Source organism: Desmodus rotundus, chromosome X (genome assembly GCF_022682495.2).
Source record: "Desmodus rotundus isolate HL8 chromosome X, HLdesRot8A.1, whole genome shotgun sequence".
NCBI lineage: Eukaryota > Metazoa > Chordata > Mammalia > Chiroptera > Phyllostomidae > Desmodus > Desmodus rotundus.
The window spans coordinates 5,992,474-6,018,829 of record NC_071400.1 but is presented as its reverse complement, the minus strand read 5'-3'; the positions used below and the strand labels follow the sequence as shown (position 1 = coordinate 6,018,829).

Below are 26,356 nucleotides of genomic sequence, written 5' to 3'. Positions count from 1 at the left end.
TTGCACACGAGTATAGGTACATCTGTGTTCACGTGTATCTGTCATTTGTATATATCTGTATATGTTTATGTGCTAACAAGTGTTTAGTCATTCATCCCACATACATTTATTGTGCTTCTATTATGTGCCAGGCACTGTGCTAAACACTGGTTATCCTATGTGAACAAGACAGGCTCAGTTTTTATCTTCATGAATTCTTCTCTTTCATGGGGTGGACAGAAGGGAAGGAAAATATATACATAAATACAATAATTGTAAGTTGTGATAGGCACTAAAACAAAGAACAAAGCTGGGCAGCTACTTTAGATCAAGTAGTCAAGGAGGTCCTCTGAAAGTGTCAGTTCAGATCACAAGAAAGTGGAGATGGGGCAATGTGAATAATGGGGAAAGAACACTCCAGGCACAGAAAGACACACTTAACTTAGGAAAGAATGGTCTAATCAAGGAATGAGAGAATGGCCCTTTAGGTGCTGGTGAGAGGTAAGGGAGTGGCAGCAAATAATGTCTGAAAGGAAGGTGTCGGGCCTGTAGCTATGGTAAGGGGTTTGGATGGTAGTCAAAGGGCAGTGGACAACCTCTGAGGGGTGTCAAAGAGGATATGACCTGAGCTGATACTGTTGTTTAGAGAATGACTTGGAAGAGGCCAACATCGGTAGTGAGGAAACCAGATAGGAGGCTATAGCAGTGGTCATGGCAAGGGAAGAGGTTGGTTTGGGTTAGGGTAGTGGTAGTGGAAAGAGAAAAGAATGGCTGGACTAGAGGTATGTTTGGAAGCAGAGCTGACAGGAATTACTCAGGGATTGGATTGAGATGTCAGTGAAAGAGAAATCAGGTATGATTCTTTATGTTGTAGTTTGATTGATTGGGGGGTGTTGTCATTTCTTGAGATGGGAAAGCTTGGGAAACTAGGAAGATTATGTTACTGTTGCGTGTGTGGTAGACACACACACATATATACACTACACATGTATACACACATGTGTACAGGACATAGTACTATATATACACATATACTGTATTTCACCATGTATAATGTGCACTGACATTTTTGGCCCAAACTTTCAGGAAAAAAATCTTTTCGTTTTAATTTTTTAATTCAGTTATTCATTTATTTTTATTTAGGAACAAAACCAATTATTGTATTCCAGGGTATTTGCATACAGATATTGTTATTGCCTTCTAGAGTTACACTTTTAACACATAAGCATAAAGAAAAGAATTAAAAACATTTACATAGGTACAGAATTACTACTACCCATGTATAATTCACATCCTTATTTTTCCTCTCAAAAACTTGGGCAAAAAAGTGCATTATACACAGCAAAATATGGTACTTTGTATTTATATGTACATACATGTTTATATGTGTATGCTGTATGTGCGTATTCATGTGTGCTCACCTGTTTACTTTCTAAAAAGAATAGAGCAATTTACTACTACTTGTTATATTTCTCTATTGGCAGCACTGAGCATTATATTTAAAATGTTTGTATTTGAGAGAGGAAAGTCATATTTCCTTTTGTTTTTATTTATGGATATTTGATTTTTAGGGGGTTGAACATTTTGGACATTTACAGTATTTTCTTGATCATTTTGTATGTCTTTTTCTGCAACCCCCTGAAAACATTTCTAATTTGAAATTGGGTTCAGGCTCCATGGGTTCTTTAGCATTATGGCAGTGTTCCTAAACACGCAGATTCTTACCTTGTTCATTTATCAATTTAGTTATCTATTTGACAAATATTTATTGAATATCTACTCCATGCCAGTCCTGAGGATTTAGAGAGAAAAGACAGTTTATCACCCTACTGCCCACATTATGAATGGCTTTATGTGCTGTCTGAAAAAAGGATCCAAATGAAGAATTTGCCAGTAGTTCTTATTTTCTGGAACTGAGTTCAGTGTACATGTTTAGCCCAGTAAGAGAATAGCTGTGTGTAGACATGTTTCTGTTTGCATGACAGCTTTTAACACTATAGTAGATAAACGCTGTGTGGAGTTTCTTTTCTGTGCTTCTGTTTTCTGTATTTGATCAAGGAGAAGGTGCCGGTGATAAAGTTATTTTCCCATGTTTTCCCTAGGTCTTGGCCTTTCTCCACAGCCTCTTCATTTCCAACAACCTGACTGTGGAGCTCACACAGGACTTCCTCCCATACAAACAAAAACTCCAGCTCAGTTTGCAGAACGTAAGTTGGCATGTGGGTTTTTTTCCACCCCTCTCTGCATTCTAATTGGATTTAAGCCCTGATGACCTTGACCTTGGAATTCTAGGTTTCTGCAGCCCAGCCAATTTGTCAGGACACACTGATGTGGATCACAAATATTTTAGTGTACCATCCTTAGCTCTTCTCTGCCTTTGGGGCTGACTGTTGTTCCAACCCAGCCTTCCACCCACTGATGCCTCTGTCTGTCCAATATCTGTGAAGTGTTGCTGAGTTGCTGCATTGCTCCCAGATCAGAACCCAGCTATGGACTTGTTGAAGCACAGGTTTTATGCTACTTCCCTGCTTGTCATTCATGATGTTTTCATTGTGGATTTTATCACCATGCATGTGCATTTTCCCCTCTCTTCCTTTTTTCATTACTTATTATTAGAGTTAACTAGAGTAATTTTAAAGATTTTCTCCACCTTCTCTCCCATGGTGGTCCTTACAGATGGGCATAAGCACAACTTTCCCATTCTTGTCACATATATATTTTGTTATTTATTTAATTCACATGTAATGAATACTTATGGATATAATGAACATATACTCTGTGCCAGGCATTGTATTTTTTAAGATTTAATTTAATTTATTTATTTTTAGAGAGAGGGGAAGGGAGGGAAAAAGAGAGGGAGAGAAATATCAATGTGTGGTTGCCTCTCGCACACCCCAAACTGGGGACCTGGCCAGCGACCCAGGCATGTGCCCTGACTGGGAATTGAACCTGTGACCTTTTGTTTTGCAGGCTGGCACTCAATCCACTAAGCCACACCAGCCAGGGCTCTAATGATTTGCATACCCATGTTTCAAGCTGTGTTTTGCCCTTGTCCTTTTGTTGTGTATTTTTAAAATATTACTTATTACCATTAGCTTTTGTTATTCATGATTATGAAAACGGAAGTTTTCTGTTCCCCTGTCTTCAAAGAGAGCACCCTCCATATTTTATCCTAATGGCCAGAATTTAATTTGGAGTCAAGTAGGAAGTAACTTTACTTGAGGCAGAACTTGGACGTTGTTGCCATGATAATATTCTCTTTGGGAACCGTCTCCCTTTGGGTGAAGCAGCAGTCAGTCTCAGGCTCAGAATTGTAAGAGACCTTATTTATTGGAGTCTTATGTGATTCCTGTTAGAAAAAAGTCTCCCAAATGTGGTTTCATGGGTAGATCGCCATCTATGTTTGTTTTCCTTTTAGTCTTTAGTCCTGTTAAACTCCATAAAGTGGTTTTCTGCTCTTGTGTGGCATTCAGCACTTGTTTTTTGCTGTGTTGTAACGCCTGACGAAAGCCAAGAAAACTCTGGGTGTGTGGCCAAAAATCGTTTATTCATGATGCTGGTGATGACGGTAATGATTGTGATGATCGTGTCTTGGCAGACAAGAAACCATTTCTCTAGTACCCGAGAAGAGATGGAAGAACTTAAGAAAAGGATGAAAGAAGCTCCCCAGACATGCAAACTTCCAGGACAGCCAACCATTGAAGGCTATCTCTATACCCAAGAGAAATGTGAGTGGGAATACAGGGATACCCGCTGGGTTCAGTGGGCTGGCACCTACTGCCTCTCGGCCTTCCCAAACCCCAGGCCCCGATAATGATCACAGACCCCTGAGGGCTGCACCTCTTTTGGAGAGCAGCCTGGGAATAGTGAAAAACATAAAAAGGAAGGAGCAATTGGAGGAAGAGTTTGAAGATTTGTCTTAGGAAGGCTCTGGGGTGATAAGACGTTGGGTTTTCTCTGAGATTCCAAACGGGGATTGTCAATCATTTAATCCTTAGACTGGGGAAGAAGGGAAGTAGGGGATAGGAGGCAGAAAAACAATATTCATTATACATCTATGTGCCAGGAGTGGGGCTGACTGCTTTAAATACACCAGCTCCTTTAATCTTTGAAACCACTTTATCATACCCATTGTACCCACAGGCCACTGAGGCTCAGACATAGAGCTAGTTGATAGTTGTAAGTCACCCAACTATCAAGGAACAGACCTCAGAGTAAACTCAGGTCTCAAAAAATGTCAAAACCTGTGTTCCTCCCATTGTACTCTGTACCCTCTACGGCCTTCGGATTACGTGGTGATTCTTAATGCACAAAATAGCCAGTGTGATTTCAGTGGGCAATACAGCTGCTCATTGATAACTAAGGAAAATGGGTTAACTTCTCCAGTCACCAAATACTACAGATAACTCAGGCTTTTCTGCCTCCTAAATTGCATTAGGCTAACCTGTATGTGCTATTTCATTTGTCTTATGAACGATGACCCAAGGCACCCAAAGCCTGTAATTTCATTCCCTGCCAAGAATTATTCTACCTGGGGAGTAGGCCAGAGAGACTATCCAGAGGTTACCAGTGGCAAAAACCACTGCAATCTGCAAAACATGATATTGCAGCAATATTATTTTTCTTTTCCTCCCGTAGAGCAATGAATTTTGGTGGTTTTCAAGGATGTATCGTTCCATTTGTCAGGTTCATCACTTCAACTTGACATTGCAGGATTTCTCCATGTCAGCACTATTGACATTTCGGGCTGAGTAATTCTTTATTCTGGGGAGGGGCGTCCTGTGCATTACAGGATGTTTAGCAGCATCTCTCCTCAGGTGTAAGAACCACTGTTGGGTTATGAAAGAGGTACAGACTAATACATTTGAAATCTTGGCTTTAATAGCAGTTAGCTACATGATCCTTCTATGCCTCAGTTTTCTAATTTATCAAATGGATACGGAATTGCTACTCAGTTGAATGTATGCTTACTGAGCATCCTTTTTTCCCCAGACAATATTGAGTGCATTAGGCATACAAAAAAATGAATCAACCTTCGTTTTTGCCTTCAGGAAGTACATGCAAAGTGTGACGAGGAAGACAGAAAAGTATATCAATAATTACAATGAAATATATTGAGGTTATATATAAGGGCTTCACTGAGAAAGTGGTGTTCCAACTGGAACTTGTATTATGAGTGGGATCTTGACAGGTAAAGAAAAAGGGAAAGAAAATTGCAGGTGTACACCACTGCACACAGAGGTGTGTGAGAATATACTTTATTTGTGGGGTCTTGGTTTGTCAACAATAGTCCTGGTTTATATCTGTTGCCCTGATATACTTATCAGTAGTGCCCTATTCACTCTTAAATATGTCTTGAATATGGATGATAAATTAGATGATCACCTATTAATTTGGTAACTGAAAGTAATTCAGTGAGACGAGAACATAGACGTAAGATTTGCAGAAGACAAAATTGAAAGGTAAATGTGATCATATTATGACGGGTTTTGCGAGCCCACCTGAGGAGTCTGGAGAGACTGGAAAAGCCATGGGTGGTTTATAATGAGAGGGATGGCATAGAGATATATAGTTAAAAGTATTCCTGTAGCAAAAGACTGGAGAATGGACTAAAAAGGAGTGATCGGAGATGGGGGAAACCAGAGAGCAGGTCAAATAGTTAATTGGAGAAATAGTGAATTTTTGTTGTACTTGAAATGTGTTATAAAACATGAAAAAGAGGTCAGCAATAGGGCGCTGACCTGCTTGAGTTCTAAAAGAGATGGAGCGGAGGAGACAGCTGAAGGAGAGACATTTAGGGGAGAGAATGGGCAGAACCCAAGCAGCAGTCAAATGGGGCACATTACAGGGAAGGAGGAGCAGAAGATTACAGGTGTTGAGCTTATATGATAGAATGTGCAGTGGTAGTAGCCTCATAGGGAACGTGGCAAGGTGAGTGGTTCGGAGCAAGCCAGAGCAGATGCGGAAAGCAGTCAGTGAGGGTTTGGATCTCCTTATGTGCAATGGGCAGGTGGCAGTGCAGGCCTGGAACTCAGGGGACAGGGAGGGCTGGGTCTGGAGCAGAGCCCTGAAGAGCAAACTGTACACAGCTTCTGTCTTAGGGGCAGACTGACCATGCAACACAGAAATTAATTTGTCAGCTCACTTTTGCCTGTCTTTATAGGGGCTTTGGGAATATCCTGGGTGAAATACTACTGCCAGTATGAGAAAGAGACCAAAACACTCACCATGACACCGATGGAACAGAAGCCAGGTGCTAAGCAGGTCAGTTCTTTCATGTGCCACATTTTTTTGCAACACATCTGTCTGTGGCTGCATCTTAGAAAGGAGTGTATGTTGACATAGTGCCAAAGGATAAATCCATCACTGTCACGGAAAGCCATGACTTCATTTGTTCTCCTTGGCCTAAGTTTGCATGGGGCCCGATACTTCTCAGTTGAGTCAAAGATCTCTGTTAATTATGTCAGGCCTTCTGAAAGTGCCTGTACCCTTTCGCACCATTTATTAAGTTATCACAACTGCCTGTCACATTATACAAAGAAAATTTGCAAAACTCTTGGTGAATTGTGTGTGGAGTATGACTTGATTTTAAGAAGGCTGTACTGTGGGATTTCTTTAAATAGCAAGTGTTTAAAATATAAACCGTTTAGCTAAAATCTTTTTTAAAAGAGTTAGTCTGTTGTGTAAAGTTGGAGTAACCTATACTATGCAGTCTGTGTAATATTCAAATAAGCAGTTAACGTGTCGTCTGCCTTCCAAACTTCCCCCCACACCCCAGAGTGGCAAGATGGGTTGAATACACTGAGAATGTAGTTTATTCACCTGGAAGAACCTGCTCTGTTATGTGATGTTGTTATGTTAGACCATGCAGCCAAGAAATTTATTCGGTCATCTCAGTTGTGCCTATCTTTATAGGAGTTTTGGGAATAAACACATACACACACACACACACTCACACTCACACTCACAATCAAGTGTTTCTTAAGATAAAAGCTGATAGACTGTTAGGGTTCTAAAGTAGTTCAATGTGTCCTTTGAAACTGGCTCTCAGACAGGGTCTTGGTCATGATATTTAAGGATTTTAATTCCATGGCAGATCTCTCTTGTGGGACTCATTCACAGAAAATGAGAGACTGGGATTTAGTGGCAGGCTGCTGAAAACTGCGTTTTGGGGGTCTTTAACCACCTGTTTGTTGCTGTGCATCAAATGTAGACTGGAGATGGGATGCTGGTCCAATGAAGTGTACCAGATACGGTTTCCACAACCTTTGTTCATGCCTCTATGTGGGCCAGTTACTCATCCATGACCCCCAAACGCTCCTTCATTTCCAGTCTGCCGATTGCCACAGCACCTTTCGGTGGTATTCTGCAGAATTCCTCTTGTGCTGCAGCAAGGAACTTGTTCCTGTTCTGTGTGCGAACTGAGCTGTGGTATCTGGCTGGCAAGTGTTTGTAAGCAACACTGTCCTGCAGGCTCTTCCTTTTCTTTTTAAACACGCATCACTTCCCAGATGCTGAACCTGAAAGTTCCTCTCTTAGGCAGTAAGTTCATTTGGGCCCCGTCTCCCCTGCTCAGAGGCACCTACTGTAAAGCTCAAGACAGAGGCCGCAGATGCCACTTTCACATCCTCCTAGCAGAAGAGAGCCAGCCCTCCTTTGAGTTTTTCTTCCCCTCTTCCCTTTTCATTGAGTGGCTGCTTGCAAAACTGCCATCGTGTCGCAGCCTCAGCAGTTTGGCTCTGGGATTCCTTACAAAATGAGAAGAGGAACGTGCTTCTCCATTTAGAAGGAAGGGGAGGCGGCAGTAATCACTTGAATTTCTCTCAGTTGGACTTGGAATGATTTCTTGTCAGTTCTCTGACTTACTTCCTATTACTAGTTTGTGTTCTAGAAAGGCAAATGCTCTAAGTCAATGAAGATGGTAATAGTATCGTAGAAAGCCACCTTGGAGTGAATGTCTGCCATGATGTGCCAGGGACCGAGGTAAATACTTTCTGTCACCTGTCTCATTCACTCCCCCAGTGGCACTGTGACAGATGCTTAGCTGGATTTGAAGATGGAGGAATTGACACTCTTTCTGACTATGCTAGCCACCACTGTTCCCTACCAGTTCGGCCTGTCAACTTCATTTGTGTGCTGCCGCTCACTTTACAGATCGCCTTCCCAAACACCGATCTGTAAGATTCTCATCCCTTTGCTATCAGGCAGTTGTGGTAAGAGGAAACAGGGCCACCTCCTGAGTCTCAAGAACTGGTTTTAGATCGTAGCTCTATGGCCTAGTAGCTTTTTGATCTGGAAGAAATCACTTGCCGCCCAGTATCATTTTCCTTCTTAGAAAACTGGCAAGGATGATCATGGAGTCCACAAACATTCATTGAGCACTGATTCTGTAATAGGTACTAGAGATATAACGGTGAGTAGCACACTGCTTATGTTCTTGGGGAGTTCTCAGGCAAGTAGGGAAATCAGCCGTGGAAACATAGAGCTTTCATATAATGCGGAAAACACATAGTGGGCAATGTATGGGATTGGGGAAGGGCTTTGGAGGAAATTGAAGTGAAACTGCAGTTTGTGGAACAAGTAAGAGTTTAGCCAAAGAGTAGAGATAGTCATTTCAGGTGGAGGAGATAGTATATATGCAAAGTTATGGAGTCATGAAAGTACATGATGTAAGTGTGAAATAAGAGTAGTTTTGCACTGATGGGGGCGGCTGGAGGTGAACCTGGAGTGGTTGGGAAGGCCTAGGTCTCTGAGCTGCAATGCCACTGAATGGGGGGGAGTTGAGGGTTTAAAGAGGGAGGGTGAGTACATGATGCTGTCGTTAATCACCCTCACGATGAGCGACTGCCCCTCTTAATATTTTAAACGTTGGGGCAGAGAAGGCAGATTGAAAGATGAATTTAGAGTTGAGGTTTTCCGGTGCAGGAGCAGCAAGAGAAAAGGCTTTTGTGGGTTGAGTAGCCAGTGGAAGGAAAGTATTGGATGATCAGCTAGCTGTACAGGCCAGTTTAGGTGGTCCAGTGCTTAGGCATAGACCTGGCTCCTGAGCGGTGTTTCTGAATATGAGACAGCAAGGTGGGTAGTATTATTCCCATTTAATAGTCTGTGAAGTTAAGTGAAAATGATTTCCCCTGGATCACATAGCTTGTGAATGGTGTAATTGAGACAGGACCCTGGGTTTAAGCTGCATAGTTGATTGCCATTTCCACGATACCAACTTGGGTGACTTTGGGTAAGCCATCTGACCCGTCCGAGCTTCCTCCAAGGGTCATGGCAAAGAAAGTTGCAGACTAAATACCTTGTGTAATATGTGGCACCTACTAGGTGATCAATAAATGTTACTTCTCACCTGTACCACCTTGTCTGTGTTGAGACACTAGAGGGAAACTGAACAACATGGGCCTGGAGAATTTTAATCTGGACAAAGTAGATTTCAGTGGCCTTATGAAGTGCCTACGAGACTCAGGTGGAGCAAACTGTCGTGCACATATGAAATACCAGATGCCGCCTTGACTAATTACACATTGTCTTATTTTCCCTACTCCTGCCCTGTCTTTGGAGAGGGTGCTTTTGCAATCAATCCCTGCCACCCTCAAGAGTCTGGAGGTAGGGAGGAGAAATGTTTGTCTCCCCTCCTCCATCGGCCACTTAAATGGAAGGAGGGTTACAGAAAGCCGCTTGCCCATTGCGGTCTCCCTACCTAGACAGCTAATAAAACATTTATTCTGGACCCTTAATGTGATTTGGGCAGCCCATTTCTCCTGCACCCTCCTTACATGATGTGTAATGAGGTTCCTGTTTAATCTGCCCCACTTGGAAATGAGTGATGGCCTATCCCGCATATAATTTTCTCTTCATCTCAGCCATTCATTGATTTTTGGAGCAGGGAGAAACCATCTGCCATCTTGCTGCCACTACCGTTTGAAGTGACAAAGGTTCTCAGTGAGGCAACACATTGTCCCTGCTGCCATGACAGATGCCTTCCAAGTGACGCTAAGGACACTGCCAGAGGCAGAAGAAGCTTTTGTGTACTTTTTCAAATGGACTGTTAATCCTTCTCTTCTATCAGGGGCCTTTGGACTTAACCCTGAAGTACTGTGTGAGAAGGAAGACGGAGTCTATTGACAAGAGGTTCTGTTTTGATATAGAAACTAATGAAAGGTAAGCTGTGCTGGTGTAAATTGGCCGTGTCCCAATTTACCAGGTGCTGAACCTGGGTAGGTCTTTTCCCCCGTCACCTCCTGTTGAGGAAAATGAGCAAAACTACTCATGATGTCGTCATCTGGGCTATTCTGGTGGCCTTTCACGGGGATCGCTGTGAGTTGGCCCACGGCTGGTTGTCTCTGTGCAAGCTTCCGTCAGCTTTGCGTCACCTGCTCTAGACAAGAAAAATCATTCCTAGGATTTAATTTGCTATCAAATATGCAAAAGGCCAGCATTTGATGATGTTGCAAATGTAACATATAGGAACAAGTGGCCTGGAACACATTTTTAAAGGAGATAGATGAGACGGAGGGTTGTAGTGGTACTGGGGAGTCTCCCTCCTGCACCATGACTTGGTGCAAACATCACACAGACTTTCCCTAGTTGGCAGATGTTTGTGTAAAGTGGAAATAGTTTGATTATGAACTTCCTGATTTCAACCAAGGTTTATACACTTTGAACTTGGTTGCATTTTTTTTTTCTCCAGTGCCTTCTTTTTCATTTTCTGACCTGAGGAAATGTTATCAGAGGAGAATTGAACTTTTAAATTTTAAAATGAGAGCATTTGCCGTTACTTTGGCTAAAGGCATGTTATGTAGGTGGGAGGTTGAGCCAAAATTCAGTGAATGTGTTTCTATGTTTTATTTCAGTCTGTTGTTTCTATGTATTAGGCACTGAGTAATAGAATAGAATGTAACAAAATGATCAGATTCCTAGGAAATAACTTGAATGTTGAGTTACAATATTATATGAACAAAACTATCAGTGACTGCAATCATAAAGATTAATCTAAGAGGTGAGGGCTTTTAAAATTTTCAGTCTGGGAATAAATAACTACTGGCCAGTTTCCCCATTTTAAATTTCTGTTTGTGAATCTATATGATTTTCTTTTGCTGTTAAAAATGGATGTTCCCAATCCAAGATGACTGTCAAAGAAGACACTGTGAGCAGTGACCATGATGCTGTCGTTCATGTTCCATTTTACTATGGATTTCCTTTCATGAACCTTTACTCAGTAGGGGCGTCAGACTCATTTTCACCGGGGGCCACATCCGCCTCCTCGGGGTGGCCTTCAAAGGGTCGAATGTAACTTGAGGACTGTAACTGCTCCCTAGCAGTAAAGCGAGAGCTTGAGCTCGGCGCTGCTGCCGGTAGAAACAAGGTGTTGGGCCTGATTCGGCTCACGGGCCTTGTGTTTGCCACCTGTGCTTTAGTGTCTCTGGCTTTGCAGCATGAAGGTGCTTATAAAAATTAAAATTTTCTGCCTTTACTTTCATTCTTATTACCTTTTCAACCTAAATTTGCCAGCCATTTGCAAACAGTATTCCTATAGAATCAAAACAGTTGCAGGTAATTTGGCTAGAAGCTGAGAACAATTCGTGTTTATGTATCGCACACCTAGTGCTCATGGTAGAGGATACGTTGGGTGTTCATTTTTTAATCTGCTTTTTCTCTCCTGGAATGCTGAGGATTTCTGAGTCTAGAACCTAGGAGTTAAATTTTTGATGTGTCTATGATTTTAGTTACCACCTATTGGGCACTTTGAAAACGTGTCCTCACTTAATCCCCACCCTCGTTTTACAGGTACTGACACTGAGACTCGAATACGTTTAGCTGACTTGCCACAAGGTCATGTAGCAGCAAGGCTGAGCTCAGACTTTGATCTCTAGGTCTCCAAAGCCCATGTTCTTTTCAATTGTATTCCGTTGTCTATTATAAGCTAAATACATATACTGTGAAACAGAGGGTCAATATAACATTGAACAGGTGCTGAGGCACCTCTGCCCATGTGGCATTTTCTGAGGGCTGTGACGTCTGCTTTCCTGGCGAGTCATTCTGATAGAAGGAACAGAGCCGCGCTTCCCTGCGGGCATCAGGCACCTGTACTCATTTGAGTCTTTTTTATTTTCTATTTCAGAAATAGAGAATAACTTTATTGATATTAGTATTCCTCCCAGTGTTTGAAGCCACAGGTTCATAGCCCATCCAAGTTTGAATGACAATAATAATAATAATAGCAGCAGCAACAGCAACACAACTGCTGATGTTTGCTGAATGCTTCCTGCATGCCAAGCATTATTCTCACCCCTTTAAGTGATCATTTCCTTTAGTCTCACCGCAGTCTCCTCAAGTATGGGGTATTCTTATCCCAATTTTACAAAGAAAGACCAGGAGATGGAGAGAAGTTAAGCATCTCAGATTACACTGCTAGAAAGTGGTAGAGCCAGTATGTAAATCCAGGCATTTTATTCTCCAAGCTCACACTCAGAATTAGTACATTCTCCTGCAAATACACTGTCTGTGCCTTTTGTTCCAGATGGGTGGCTGAGACCTCAGGGAGGGCAAAGAATTTGTCTAAGGTCTTAATAGCAGACGCAGGACTAGAAGTCAGTGCTCTTTTTACTTTGTCATCCTGTTGTTAACAATATTGTTCTTTGAATTTGACTTTTTGTGGCACCTAAGAATCTCCGTATTTATTCTTTCAGCTTCTCTGTAAGGCTTGACAAAGACACACAGTGCTTTTTGATGTCCCACACAGGGAAGCTGAGTTCCAGAGTGGTCCTCAGTTTCTGCATTTCTGTCTGTTGCCCATTTGCTGGCTCACCTTCCTTTTGGCTTTGGTATTCAGCTGCATATGTGCCTTTACAAAGATTTCTAGACCTTCTAGCTCCGTAAGATATATCCCAAAGGTTGCGTGTTTCTGAGAGAAAGGTAAACCTGAGAGTCATGCTGGGGTTGGGCAAGGAAATCGGAAGGCAGATGCCAAGAATGTCATGAAAGAATATAGCGTCCAAAGCCAAGTTGTGGTTTTCAATGGATTCTTGCTTAAAGATAATTGGGGAGCTTTCTTTTTTAAGGAGTAGTTTAATGAAGTAACAGCTGGAAGGGCAGGTAGAACAGGAATCCCTTGATATCAGAACTGCAAAGGACCTCCAGCTTATCTGGTCCAGCAGCCTTATGGGTAATGAAAACAGGCCCAGAGAGGCCCAATGACTTTTTCAAGGTCTCTTATTATTGTTGTTCTTATCATTATACGACTCTGAGAGAGGCCTCATCTTATAAAAGTTGTAAGAACAGGCTTCTCATAAAGGCCCAGTGAGGCAGAGTGCAAGGAGGCTTCATGCTTGCAATAATATGGTCAATCCCATATTTCCCGTTTGGTTTTGGAAGGTCTAAAAAGACAATACATAGTACATTAACTTGGGATATCTCTGGATATAGGTAGCCTGCAAGTGCTGTATTTCACTGTGTATAATGCGCACTTTTGCCCACATTTTTGAGGGAAAAATGAGGATGTGCATTATAAATGGGTAGTACTAATTCCATAGCTATAGAAATGTTTTTCATTCTTTTATTTATGCTTATATGTTAAAAGTGTAACTCTAGAAAGCAGTAATGATATCTGTATGCAAAATAATACCCTGGAATAAGATAATCGGTTTTGTCTCTAAATATAAATAAATAAATAATTGAATTAAAAAGTGAAAACGAAAGATTTTTTCCCTCCTTGAAAGTTTGAGCCAAAATCATGGGTGCGCATTATATGTGGCAAAATATAGTCAATAGAATAAAATTCGGGTTGAGGCCTCTGCCATGCAGGAGAGGCCTTAGAGTGCAGTGGTTAAGAACGAACATGGCTGTCAGGCCAGAGCTACTAAGTTCAAACCCTCTTTCACTCTACTTACCCGCTACAGGTGAGTAACCTCTCTATTCCTCACTCACCCGTTGTGTCAAATAGGATTTAAAAAAACTATAGTATCTGCTTTATAGGCTTCCTGGGGAGGTTAAATAAATTAATATCTATAAAGTACTTAGAATAGAACCTGGTACCTAGTGGGCATTTAATAACTCTTAGTTGTTACTAGTCACAGGATTGCTTAACTAAGCCAAAAGGCCTCGTCTCTGGGGCCGAGCATATTGTTGAATTCTTCCCACCTGGACATGCTCCGTGATATTCTAGATGGTGGAAGTAGCAAAGCCATTTTCCTGAAGATGAATGTGCCTGTGACGAGCACACTCAGCCTTAGAGTCCACCCCCAGTGGCGGGCTTCTGAGAGAAGCAGGGGGAGCCTCAGTTGGGCTCCAGCAGTATATGGCCAATTTAAGTGTACATTATAGTAAGGCATCTTGGCATCTGCCTTCCTATTTCCTTGCCCAGTCCTAGCATGAGGCCGCCAAGATACCGCCTCCCTCAGGGTTCCCAAAATTACTATTCTGTAAGTGTTCTGCTGTTTTTCTGAGTAAAAGAGATTTTGAAAAATTGGAGTTTCTGTATGGATGTACCTACTCAGTGAGGGACCTGAGATCACAAGACTCCATTCTCTCGGGTGAGTTTTCTGCTTTAAGCTTCTTGTTTTTTCCCCCCTAGGCCAGGAACCATCACACTGCAAGCCCTTTCAGAAGCTAACAGAAGGTTGTGGATGGAGGCCATGGATGGTAAAGAGCCTGTAAGTTACCTCACATTGGGGATGCTCTGCAGCATATCCTGGTGTATGAGTGCCCTCTAGTGGTATAAGTGGGTCTAGCACAGTTAAAGGGTGTAGTGGTTAAAGGGTAACAACAGCAACATCTGACTCACAATTGTTAGAGCTAGAAACAATTTTTTTGGTTCACCATCTCTTGTTTAACAAGTAAGGCAACTTGAGTTCCACACAGGGTGAGGCCTTCTCTAGGAGCAGCCTCACACAGGACATGGAAGCTGGGCCTAGAATCCAGAGCTCGGAGCATCTTTCTCCAGTTTTAGATTATGCAGCTGTGCCTACAAGACCTTCTTAAGGAAAACTAAGCCTCTTCTCGGTGTATACAATTAATGTATTCATACAGAAGGGCCGAAAATAATTGGCATGGCTGTGAATAAGCATTTGTTCAGATTTTATGCAAAATCGTTTTGCTGCCCCTTCTTCCACCCTCAAGTCAGCTCATTATCTTTCCAGTAGTGGAGGAGATGACTTTGCTATCCTGGACCCAAAGATGTACGTCTCTATTTAGGAGACTGTTGCATAGGAGGACAGGCGATACTTTGAAAGTATTTGTGATTATCCTATAAAGATCAATATGAACAGTCAGAAACCATTGAAAAGCATTCCTTTCTTCAGAGTCTTCCCAATAGCTTTCTCATAGTGGTGTGTGAAATAATATCAGCTTCATAGTGTTGGAATCCCTGAGGCCTAGATTTGGATCCTGGTCCTGCCAGGCAGTGGCTGTGTGACCTTGAGCAAGTTATTTCATCTCTCTGAGGCTCGGTTTCCTTCTCTGCAGTAAAATGGCTTTAATAATCTCTGTTCTACCTACCTCACAGGGTTGCTTTACATATCAAATGAAAGCCGGTCTGTCAACCATAATGTGATGTATTAGTTTTAGGTGCCTCTAACGAGTCTGAAGCATGAGTGCAAAGCTGCTGAGATTCAACAGTGTTTGGATACACTCTAATCCCCTTGCTTTATTCAAGGTCAAAACTTGGTAGGAGGGGAAATATATTCACAGTTTTCTTTGTGTGTGTCCTTGGTGCCATGGAATCCAAAGAGGAAGCACACAAATCCCAGATTGCATTTATAGCCACCAAGAAGGTAGTTATAAATGACAAATGATGTTGTGAGGACTGCCATCCACAAAAAAGTGATCCTGGACCTGTCCCCTCTCCCTCTCCTCCCAGAGATCAGAAGCTTAACTATAACATGTTTTTGATGTTTCTCTGGGATGGTGCTAGAAGGCTCAGCAAGGCATTTGACTCTTGAATCCCCTCTCCTGAACTTGCTCTCCCTTCAGGATGTAAAGATTGAACGATGCCGAAGGCTTTGTGTGAAGAAGGATGTCAGAACATGCGCCCACTGAATGTGGATCCTTACCAACTTGATTATGGCAGACTTACCACAAATATCTTACTTATCGAAGTGGCAGTAAGGGCTGGCCAGCATGGAAACTCTCTCTAACATACTCACAGGTTCACACACATGTGCAAACACATTTCTTTTAGAAGGAGAGCTTGTTAAAGCAGACTCCAACAGATGGCATATCGAGGGCTTATTTCCTGCAGCCTCAGACTGCTAATGTCGTTGCTCCTTTACTGAACACCCCAGTCTATTCATTTTACACACATTATATGTGCCTTTGCTTTTAAAGTGTTGAAGAAGATTGGGACTTGACGGAACATCTACTTTGACCCTGATCATCCTAGAGATTGGAATTTTGAAGTCTAGAAAATGAAAATAACAAGCCCTAGATTTCATAATGAGGGAGAGGCAGAACCGGGACTAGGCTTGAAGAGCCAAGTCCATAGCTATCACAATGTGGACTTCAAGATGACACAGAGAAATCTTGGTCAGTGCATGGATCTCTTTCAGATGGACAATTGCCATTCTACAGAGAAACATTAACTCACCTTTGGGGGGTGGGAGGTTGGTTTGGAAGACATAAATTTTACCATCAATGCCCATTACCCAGGTACGCATGAAAAATCCACTTTCTTTCTCTTGTGCTCTTTTGCTCCATTGGAAAAACTCTCCAAGCTTTCCCTAAGTAAATATCTAAAGTGCTATAACTTCAGCAGTAGTGAGCTGTGTGAAATCCAGTGTAATCTTCAGGGATTGTTATTTCAGCTGTTTTGTAGGGACCTGGGCAGAGATGATTGTGTCGAGCCCACTTTTCCTTCTTGTTAAAGCCTTTGAGTCATTAATGGTTTTGATGTAACATTATCTGTTTCTCTTCTTTTGTAGATCTACCACAGCCCCATAACGAAACAGGAAGAAAGTGAGTCAAATTTCTGATTAGACATTGACATTAGAAACTGCCAGCTGTCTTAATCATAGTGAATGCTGTCATCAATGATATGTGATATTGATGCAAGTGTGTATATGGACACAGCGGTGTGGAATGAAATTCCGACTTATTTTTGAAAATGCATCTATTGATTGAATTAAGGAAATCTCTTTATCTTAGCTTATGGTGGGAGTAGCTGTACTAAGAAACACATTATATCCTTCTCGTTCTACACACATGATAGAAGTTATATGAAATTCCAGCGTAATGTTTCACATCTGATGTTGCTTGTGCCTAAAGCAGAAGCAATGCAAAGGGCTAACTAAAAGCATTCTGTGTTGCATAGAGTAAAACCCTTCCCCCGACTCAAGCAAAGGACCTTTTCATTTACCCGTGATTAGAGGTGACCAAGCCAACCCCTTGTTCTCTCACTGCGTGATGATTGAATGCTTGGTTGGTGAAGTTCATTGCGGCAGGATCTAACTTTGCTTTCCTTTGCTTGAAACAGTGGAGCTGAATGAAGTGGGCTTCAAGTTCGTTAGAAAGTGCATCAATGTCATTGAGACCACAGGTAAGATAGTGAACCATCGCCTTGGTGGTGTTTGAATGCACCGCTCTGAAGTTATCCTGGGGCAATTGCTCAAAAGTACCAATCATGTCATCTATTGGACAGAATCCATTTCAGGAATAGACACTGTTTATCAATCATGTCCACTAGGCACAATTTGTATAATTTTAGTGAATTCTGAACCAGTGGTGTCCAAGCATACTTGGATAATTTATGGCTTCCTGCTTTCAAAGAGAAAGAGCTTCAGATGGCTTATAAAATATTCTTAAATACTACCTGGCACTCCTCAACTAGTATTATGATGGTGGTTCTACATAAGTAAGAATTTAGTTTCTGTCACAATGCACATGGGTTCAAACATTGCAGGGGGCAAAACTAAAGTCAGACAAATGTGGAGTAAGCATTTTTCCAGGTTGATGATAGTCTCTAGTTTCTCTGTGACAATATGTAGAACAGGGGCCGGTGTAGTGTGTGAGCAGTGTCTTTTTTTTCTCTTTGAAATGTTGCTTCGGTCTTCTCCATGCACAAAAATGGCCCTTTGTTTGACATCTGCCATACTTTAGCCCTCTCTTCCTTTACATCACTGCTCAGGGACGTCTCGAAGGTTGATATTGCTGCGTTTTCAATTAGATCCTAGCTCCTTTCTAAGATGACAGCACCATTCTCAGTCTGCTACCCACCTGAGCGTATTCTGCTATCTATTATAGAGTGTGTTCACTTCTGTTAGATTAACGAGGGCTTGGTACAATCCAAATGAAACTATGAAGAGCACAATATGGAGAGATGCTTCAGGAGTTCCCCCTTACGGCAGGGGAGGGCTGGAGAGCTTGGAGAGTGTAGGGAGAACCTTTCCTGTTTGAACTCAGTCCAGTGTGTGAGCACTTTCTCAAATTCCCTGAGGTACCTGAAAACTCTATAGATATATAAGCAAACTTGACCTGATTTTTTTTCCCTAGGGATCAAGACAGAGGGATTGTACCGTACCGTGGGCAGCAATATTCAGGTTCAGAAGCTGCTGAATGCCTTTTTTGGTAATGATTTTATTTTCATAATTCTTATTTGAAGTTGGTTATGTATTAGCAGGCAACTTCAGTTCCTCCGGCGAGCCCTCAGCTCAGTCTCTTGTCTATTGCCCAGTTCCAGCTGGGTGCCTATAGCTCTGCATACTGCTTGGACATCAGCTTCTCACTGCCCTTTGATTCCTAAAAAGGTAGTAGCATGTTGTTTATAGTCCCCACATATTTGTGTTTTATTCCAGCTTTCCTCTAGTATTTGATCTGTAATCTCATACTGTTGTGGTCAGAAAAGATGTTTGATATGATTTCAATCTCTTAAAATTTACTTAGGCTTTTTTTCTGGCCTAACATGTAATCTATCCTGAAGACTGCCCCTCATGTGCTTGAAAAGAATGTGTACCCTGCTGTTTTTGGAAGCAATGTTCTGTATATGAGGGGGGACCCCCAAAATCCTGGAATTTATTTATAAAAAATTGTGTATTGATTTTTACATGTTTAAACTTCAGTCACCTTCAAAGTACTGTCCTTGTGATGCAATACACCCATTGAGATGTTTTTTTCCACTGCTCAAAACAGTTTTTGAAATCATTGATTTTGATGCCTTTTAGTGCTTCTGCTCTTTTTTGTTTCACTTGTTCCCCATCTGCAGAATGTTCCTCTTTGAGAACTTTTTTCATCCAGGGAAACAAAAAGAAGTCACTTGGAGTGAGATTGGGTGAATAAGGAGGGTGGGGCACGGCGGTCATGTGGTTTTTGGTCAAAAACTATTGAACACTCAGTGTGGTGTGGGCAGGTATGCTCATAAGTCACCCATGATGAAATGGGCAAATGCGCTGAAAGAGTCTTCAAAAAAAAAAATTCACTGAAGCCGAACGCAGCCTCTCACAACACCACCAGCTGGTACACTTATACAGATGGTTCCTAGAACACTCACCTAGCGGGAGAAGCCTGAACTATAAGGCACCTGCCCTTACAAGATAATTCTGGTGTTTTTTGGGTCCCCCTTGTACATCTATTAATTCCACCTGATCTAATGTGCCTTTTAAGGCCAATGTTTCCTTGATAATTTTCTGCCTGGATGATGTGTATCCATTGATGTAAATTGGGTGTTAAACTCCCCTACTCTTATTGTTATACTGTCCATGTCTTTTTTTATATAAATATTTGCTTCATGGATTTATGTGTTCCTATGTGAGGTGCATAGATGTTTACAAGTGTTATATTCCCTTGCTGAATTGATTCCTTTATCATCATGGAATACCTCTGATTATCTCTTATACAGTCTTAGTTTGAAACTCTATTTTGTAAGGTATAAATATTGCTACCCCAGCTTGTCTTTCATTTCTATTTGCATGGAATGTATGTTTCTATGCCTTCACTTTCAGTCTGTTCTTTAGATCTGAAGTGAGTCTCTTGTGGGCAGCACATGTATAGCTCTTGCTTTTTAAAAATCCATTCAGACATCCTATGTCTTGGGATTTAATTATTTAGTCTATTTACCTTCAAAGTAATTATTCATAAATATGTATTTATTACTGTTTTGTTAATAGTCTTCTGGTTGTTTTTATAGTTCTAGTTTACTTCTCTTGTTTTCTTAACTGTGATTTGTTGACTTTTTTAGTATTATGCTTGGATTCTATTCTCTTTATTTTTGTGTATCTATTACAGGTGTTTGGTTTCTGGGTACCATGAGATTCATACATATAGTAACCTAGGTAGATAGCAGTTTATTTTAAGTTGATTGTGTCTTAGGTCCGACCACATTCTGAAAGCACTGCATTGTTACTGCTGCCACACTTTTTATGGTTTTGATGTCATATTTTGCATCTTTTTGTGTGTGGATCTTTTCACTAATTATTGTAAATATAGGTGAGTTTTACTACTTTTATCTTTTACTTTTCACGTGAGATTTGTAAGTGATTGATCCACTACCTTTCGTGTATGTTGGCCTTTACCAGTGAGACATGCGCTTACATGAGTTTTTCATTTGTCGTTTTGGCCTTTTCTTTTTTAAAAAAAGATTTTATTTATTTATTTTTAGAGAGAGGGGAAGAGAGGGAGAGAAACATTGACATGAGAGACCAACATTGACCAGTTGCCTCCCACACCCCCCCAACTGGGGACCTGTCCACAGCCCAGGCATGTGCTGTGACTGGGAATCGAACTGGTGACCTTTCAGTTTTCAGGCTGGTGTTCAACCCACTGAGCCACAGCAGCCAAGGTGGCTTTTTCTTTTCTGCTTAAGTAAATCCCTTTAACATTTGTTATAATGCCAGTTTAGTGGTGCTGAACTCTTTCAGCTTTTACTTGCCTTGGAAACTCTTATCTTTCAGTCAATTCTGAATGACAGCCTTCCGAGATACAGTAGTCTTGGATGTAGGTTCCTCCCCGCCCCCCCCCCCCCCCCCCCCCCGCTTTTATCAGTTTGAATATACTGTGCTATCTATCCTTTCTGGCCTGCACAGTTTCTGTTGAAAAATTAGTTATCAGTCCTACAGGAGTTCCTTTGTGTATAACTGGTTGTTTTACTCTTGCTGCTGTTAAGGTTCTCTTTATAACTTTAACTTTTTCTTTTATTTAATTGAATTTATTGGGGTGCCATTGATTAATAAAATTATACATGTTTCAGGTATATAAGTCTATAATACATCATCTGTATATTGTATTGTTCACCATCCAAGTCAAGTCTCCTTCCATCACCATTTATCCCCCTTTACCCTCTTCTGCTTACCCCCAGCCTCTTTCCCTCTGGTCATTACCATACTGCTATCTGTGTCTCTGAGTTTTTGCTTAATCCCTTCACCTTTTTAACTCACCCCACAACCCACCTCCTCTCTGACAGCTGTCAGTCTGTTCTCTGTATCTATGACTATGTTTCTATTTATATTGTTACTTTATTTTGTTCATTAGTGAGTATAAGTGAGATCACGTGCTATTTGCCTTTCTTCGACTGACTTATTTCACTTAGCATAGTAATCTCCACATCCATCCATGCTGTCGCAAAGGGTAAGACTTCCTTCTTTTTTATGACCAAGTAGTATTCCACTGTGTACATGTACATAGCTTTTTTATCCACTCATCGACTGATGGGCACTTGGTATGTCTTTAACGTTTGACACTTTAATGATGGTGTGTTTGGTGTGAGTCTTTTCAGGTTTATTTTGTTTGGGAATTTATGTGTTTCCTGAACTGGCATGTCTCCTTCAGCACATTGCGGAATTTTTCAGCTTTTATTTCTTCAATAAGTTTTCTGTCCCTTTCTCTCCTCCTTCTGGGATCCCTATAATGGAAATTTTAGTGTACTTGATTTCCCAGAGGTCCCATAAACTAACCCCACTTTAAAATTTGCTTTGTTTGCTGTTCCATTGAGTGATTTCCACTACTTTTTCTCCCAGGTCATGGAATATTCTTTTTGCATCATCCAATCTGCTCTTAATTCCCTTTAGTATAACTTTCATTTCAGTTTTTCTATTCTTCAGTCTCATTTGGTCCTTTTTTATATTTTCTGTGTTTGTGTTGAAGTTCTGACTGTGTTCATTTATTTTTCTTTGGTGAATTTGGGGAACATCTTTATAATCATTACTTTGAACTCTTTATCTGGTAGGTGGTTTATCTCTGTTTTGTTTAGTTATTTTTCTGAGGATTTGTCATGAACTTTCATTTGGAACATACTCCTTTGTCTCATTTTGCCTAGCTCCATTTGTTTCTGTGTATGACATAGATCAGTCATGTCTCCCAGTCTTGAAAGAGTGGCCTTATGTGGAAGGTGTCCTGTGGGTCCACGTGGCACAGCCTCCCCTGCTCACGAGCTCCAGGCGGTCCAGCGGTTTCCGTTGTGTATGTTATGTGTGCTCAGCTGTTTCTTCTCTGAGCAATTCTGGGGGCGTGCTGGAGGGAAGGATTTAGGCCCAGGCCAATTGGCTGTGAAATTCAGCATTGACACTTACCAACATGCTGGTGGGCAGGGCTGGTCCCTGGCCTGGCCGCCTGTAAGGCCTGCTGTGGCTGTTGTAGGTGCACCGTTGGGTAGGGTTGGCCTCTGGCCTGGTTGTCTGCAAGGCAGCTACAACTTCTGCCTGGGTTCTGATACATGGGGCTATCTCACACCCTGGCTGCCTGTGCAGCCTGGCTGTGGTTGCTGTGGGAACACTTGTGTGCAGGTCAGAACCCTGGAGTTGCTCGCTTGCTGCCAGGTTTTACCATGACTGCTTTTCGCACACTTACGTGAATAGCCGGCCTTCATTGCTGCTGCCTGGAAGGCTTGGACTTGGCTACTGAGGATGCTGTGGTGTCTGGGGGCTTACTCCTAAGTTAGGAGCCACTTTTGAGGGGTGCTGATACCAGCTGAGGCTGCCTGTTTGGTGCAGGGGTGCTGGTGCTCTCTGAGCCTGTCCATCCATTGTGAAAGGGTAAGAGGTGTTTTTGAGGGGCACTGGTGCCTTCTGAATCTGCACGCTGGGTGTAGGGCTGGAAACGCTGTGTATGGGTCCTGGTGTAGGGTGAGGCTGCCTGCTTTTTGTGGTAGAGTAGGAACCACTTTGGAGGGGTGCCAGTTGGAGCAGGCAGGTCGTGTGGCCTGGACCTCCAACATGCCAGTGTGGGGTGGACAGTGTTTAGCAAGATTGAGTGTCAAAAATGGCACCTGCCACCACCAGGCCGGCTAGATTGAAGGATTTATTTATTTATTATTAGTATATTTGCTCATTTTCTTTTTTTTCCACATTTTTTATTGTTGTTCAAGCACAGTTGTCTCCATTTCTGCCTAGCACTCTCTCCCATCCCACCCATCTCCACTCTCCCCCTTGATCCTACCCCCGCTTTGGTTTGTCCATGTGTCCTTTATACGTGTTCCTGAAAACCCTTCCCCCCATTTCCCCGCATTATCCCCTCCCACCTCCCTTCTGGGTACTGTCAGTTTATTCTTAATTTCAATATCTCTGGTTGAAGGAGGATTTAAAAAAAAAATGGTGCCCATCAGCACTTCCATTCTCAGAGAAAGTGCTTCTCCAGCACCTGCCCTATGATTAGTCAACGTTATGTCCTTTGCATATATCCCAGGCGATTTTCAGACTGGTGCCTCTGTGCTCGGACTCACTGTGAGTTAGTTTGTGCATGAGCTCGTTGGGAGGTGGAGTCTTGCTTTCCTACAGCCCTTCACCTCTCCTGAACGTAAGCTCTACTGTTTTTATAGCCGGATATTATAGGTGTGTTGGGCTGGGAAGACTATGTAGGGCTCAGGTCCTTCACTCAGGGTGAATCTCTGCTGTTGTGATATCCCTACCACTTGTGGGTCATCGCACTGTCAGTGTGGGTCCTCATTAGACTGTGACCCTGCCCCTGTTCTCTGTCTGGATGTGGCCTGTTCTTTATGTTCTTAGTTGCAGAATATCGGTTCTGCTAGGCTTCAAATAGTTCTCAGCAATAGTTGTTCTATATGTAGTTGTAGTTTTGCTGTGTTGTGGAAGGAGGTGAGCTCAGGATGTTCCGATCCTCCATCTTGACCCCAATTTCCTGTCTGTCCTTTCCCTTGATCACGGAAAGAATAGACATTCTTTATTCTTTGAACAATGTCATTTGGTCACCATTTGTTCATTAAGGAGCAGATGAAGCATCTGTTGACACTTGGTATTTGGGCAACCAGTTGTGAGGTTTTCTAGGTGTTGAGCCCATAGGGCCCTGAGCGGCACACAAGCAGCAACTGCATGTGTGAATGTTGCCCACACATGATCTGTTGTGTTGATTTTTTGTGGAAGTTTTAATCAAATTGTCTAGTTTGAGCCTGCAGGGCTTTGGGAAGTTGGCAGCTTTAGTCCTTAGTGATGCCAAGACAGAAGGCTAGGAAAAATTAGAAATGTTAATTTGGAGAGTTGGAGCCAGATCTTGAAGGAAACTAGAATAATTGAGAATTTGGTAGGTACTGACAAAATGGAATTTACCAAGAGTGAAAAAGGAGCTCAAAGACAATGAAAGGAACTAGAATGTAATGATCCTTAAAGCTGTGCTATATAGATCCTCATTGAAACCTAAAGATCTCTCATGAAGAGTCATCCCTCCTTTGGCTCTTTTTTACAAAGTCTGGGCTCAGATTTGACCTGATTATTTAAAGAAATGCAGCAAGAATGGTAATTGACTCCATAGGCATCTTTATGGATACTTCGCTGGAGCTTTCCGTAAGGAATTTCAGATTATGTGGATGTCCCATTTTCCCAGCTACATTTATTCAAAACACTGTCCTTTCCCCATTGAATGGTCCTGCTACCCTTGTCAAAAATCATTTCAACATATATGGGGGGATTTCTTTCTGGTATCTGTGTTTTGTCTATTAGTCTATGTCTTTTTATGCCAGTACTATACCTTTTCCCCCACAGTTACAACTTTTTAAAATCTTGTGATGAGAACTTTTAAGATCTACTCTCTTAGTACCACACTATTTTGATTACAGTAGCTTTGTCAAAGACAAACCAATTAAGGGGATGATTTTATTCAGACTGTTGGAACAGGGCGAACCTTTATAAATAAGATGCATCTCATAGGAGCGGAATGAAACTTGGGGTTTTATGGAAGCAGATAAAAAGGCAGTTCTCATGAATTTTACATGAGTCATATGATAGGATGGAGATGTGCCTTATAAGTGAGGGCACAGGGTCCACTGAAGTTAGTTGTTTCTTGGGAGCAAAAAGATGGGGAAAATTCTAGACCATCCCTGTTTCCTTAGAGCACAGGGTTCAGGTAAAGTTCACCATTGTCATATAGTTAAGTAAACTCCTTTTCTTGCCAAAATTTGGGGTAAAATATTATCTTGGATTTTGAACAGAAAATAATTAGGTTGTTTTTCTACTCAGATATTTAAAGAAGAAAAACCTGCTTTGGCTTAAATACTTACAGTTCTTTTGCAATCATGCTACGCTTTATTTTTTCCAGCCAAAGAAGTTAAACCTATAACCGAATGTGAACTCAGATTACTGTCTGCCTTCCAAATACTTGGTATGTGACTCAGAAGACATTTTTTATATACTCAGGGAACATAATTATTAGGTTTACAGTATAAAGTTTGTTCCTAAATCTCTTTCTTCATTTCTATTGGTGAAACAATCTCACAAATAGTAATGTTTCTATCCATACTATGCAAGATAAAATTTCTAAATTTTTTCCACACATTTCTGAATATTTTAACAGTTTCTTTTTAAAAAGATTTTATTTATTTATTTTTAGAGAGAGGAAGGGAAGGAGAAAGAGAGGAAGAGAAACATCAATTTGTGGTTGCCTCTTGCGCACTCCCTTCTGGGGATGTGGCCCACAACCCAGGCACATGCCCTGACTGGGAATCGAATTGGCGACCCTTTGGTTTGCAGGCCCATGCTCATCCACTGAGCCGCACCAGCCAGGGCTTTGAACAGTTTCTTGAGGTTTTACACGAACCATTCCTAGCAACACTGACCTTACATTGTTATAATCCAAAATATTAAAGTTCTATTTTTTCCTATTCTTGAATCATTGAAACTACTTTCTTGCTCTCAAAAGCAGCTGACTCGTTTTTCTATTAAAAACATACTTTCTAACAGGTGTGAAGTGATATCTCATTGTAGTTTTAATTTGCATTCCTCTGATGTTTAGTGATATTGAGCATCTTTTTGTTTGTCTGTTGGCCGTCTGTATGTCCTCTTTGGAGAAGTGTCTGTTTAGGTCCTCTGCCCACTTTTTAATTGCACTGTTTGTTATAGTGCTGTTGAGTTGTCTGAGTTTTTATAAATTTTGGATATTAACCCCTTATCAGATGTATCATTAGTGAATATCTAGTCCCAATCAGTAGGTTGTCTTTTCCTTTTGTGGATGC

At 41.6% G+C, this 26,356-nt stretch overlaps 1 protein-coding gene across 4 annotated transcripts in view; it reads left to right on the top strand.

The window, feature by feature from the left end:
- OPHN1 (oligophrenin 1) overlaps positions 1-26,356 on the top strand; it is a 268,416-nt gene that overhangs the window by 132,833 nt on the left and 109,227 nt on the right. For all 4 annotated transcript variants that reach the window (XM_045191252.3, XM_071220302.1, XM_045191250.3 and 1 more), the window contains 8 exons: positions 2,082-2,186; positions 3,578-3,707; positions 6,143-6,243; positions 10,049-10,140; positions 14,552-14,630; positions 16,896-16,929; positions 17,447-17,509; positions 18,463-18,537. In XM_045191252.3, coding sequence (XP_045047187.2) covers positions 2,082-2,186; positions 3,578-3,707; positions 6,143-6,243; positions 10,049-10,140; positions 14,552-14,630; positions 16,896-16,929; positions 17,447-17,509; positions 18,463-18,537 — 679 coding nt within the window. The remainder of the gene's footprint in view (positions 1-2,081; positions 2,187-3,577; positions 3,708-6,142; positions 6,244-10,048; positions 10,141-14,551; positions 14,631-16,895; positions 16,930-17,446; positions 17,510-18,462; positions 18,538-26,356) is intronic.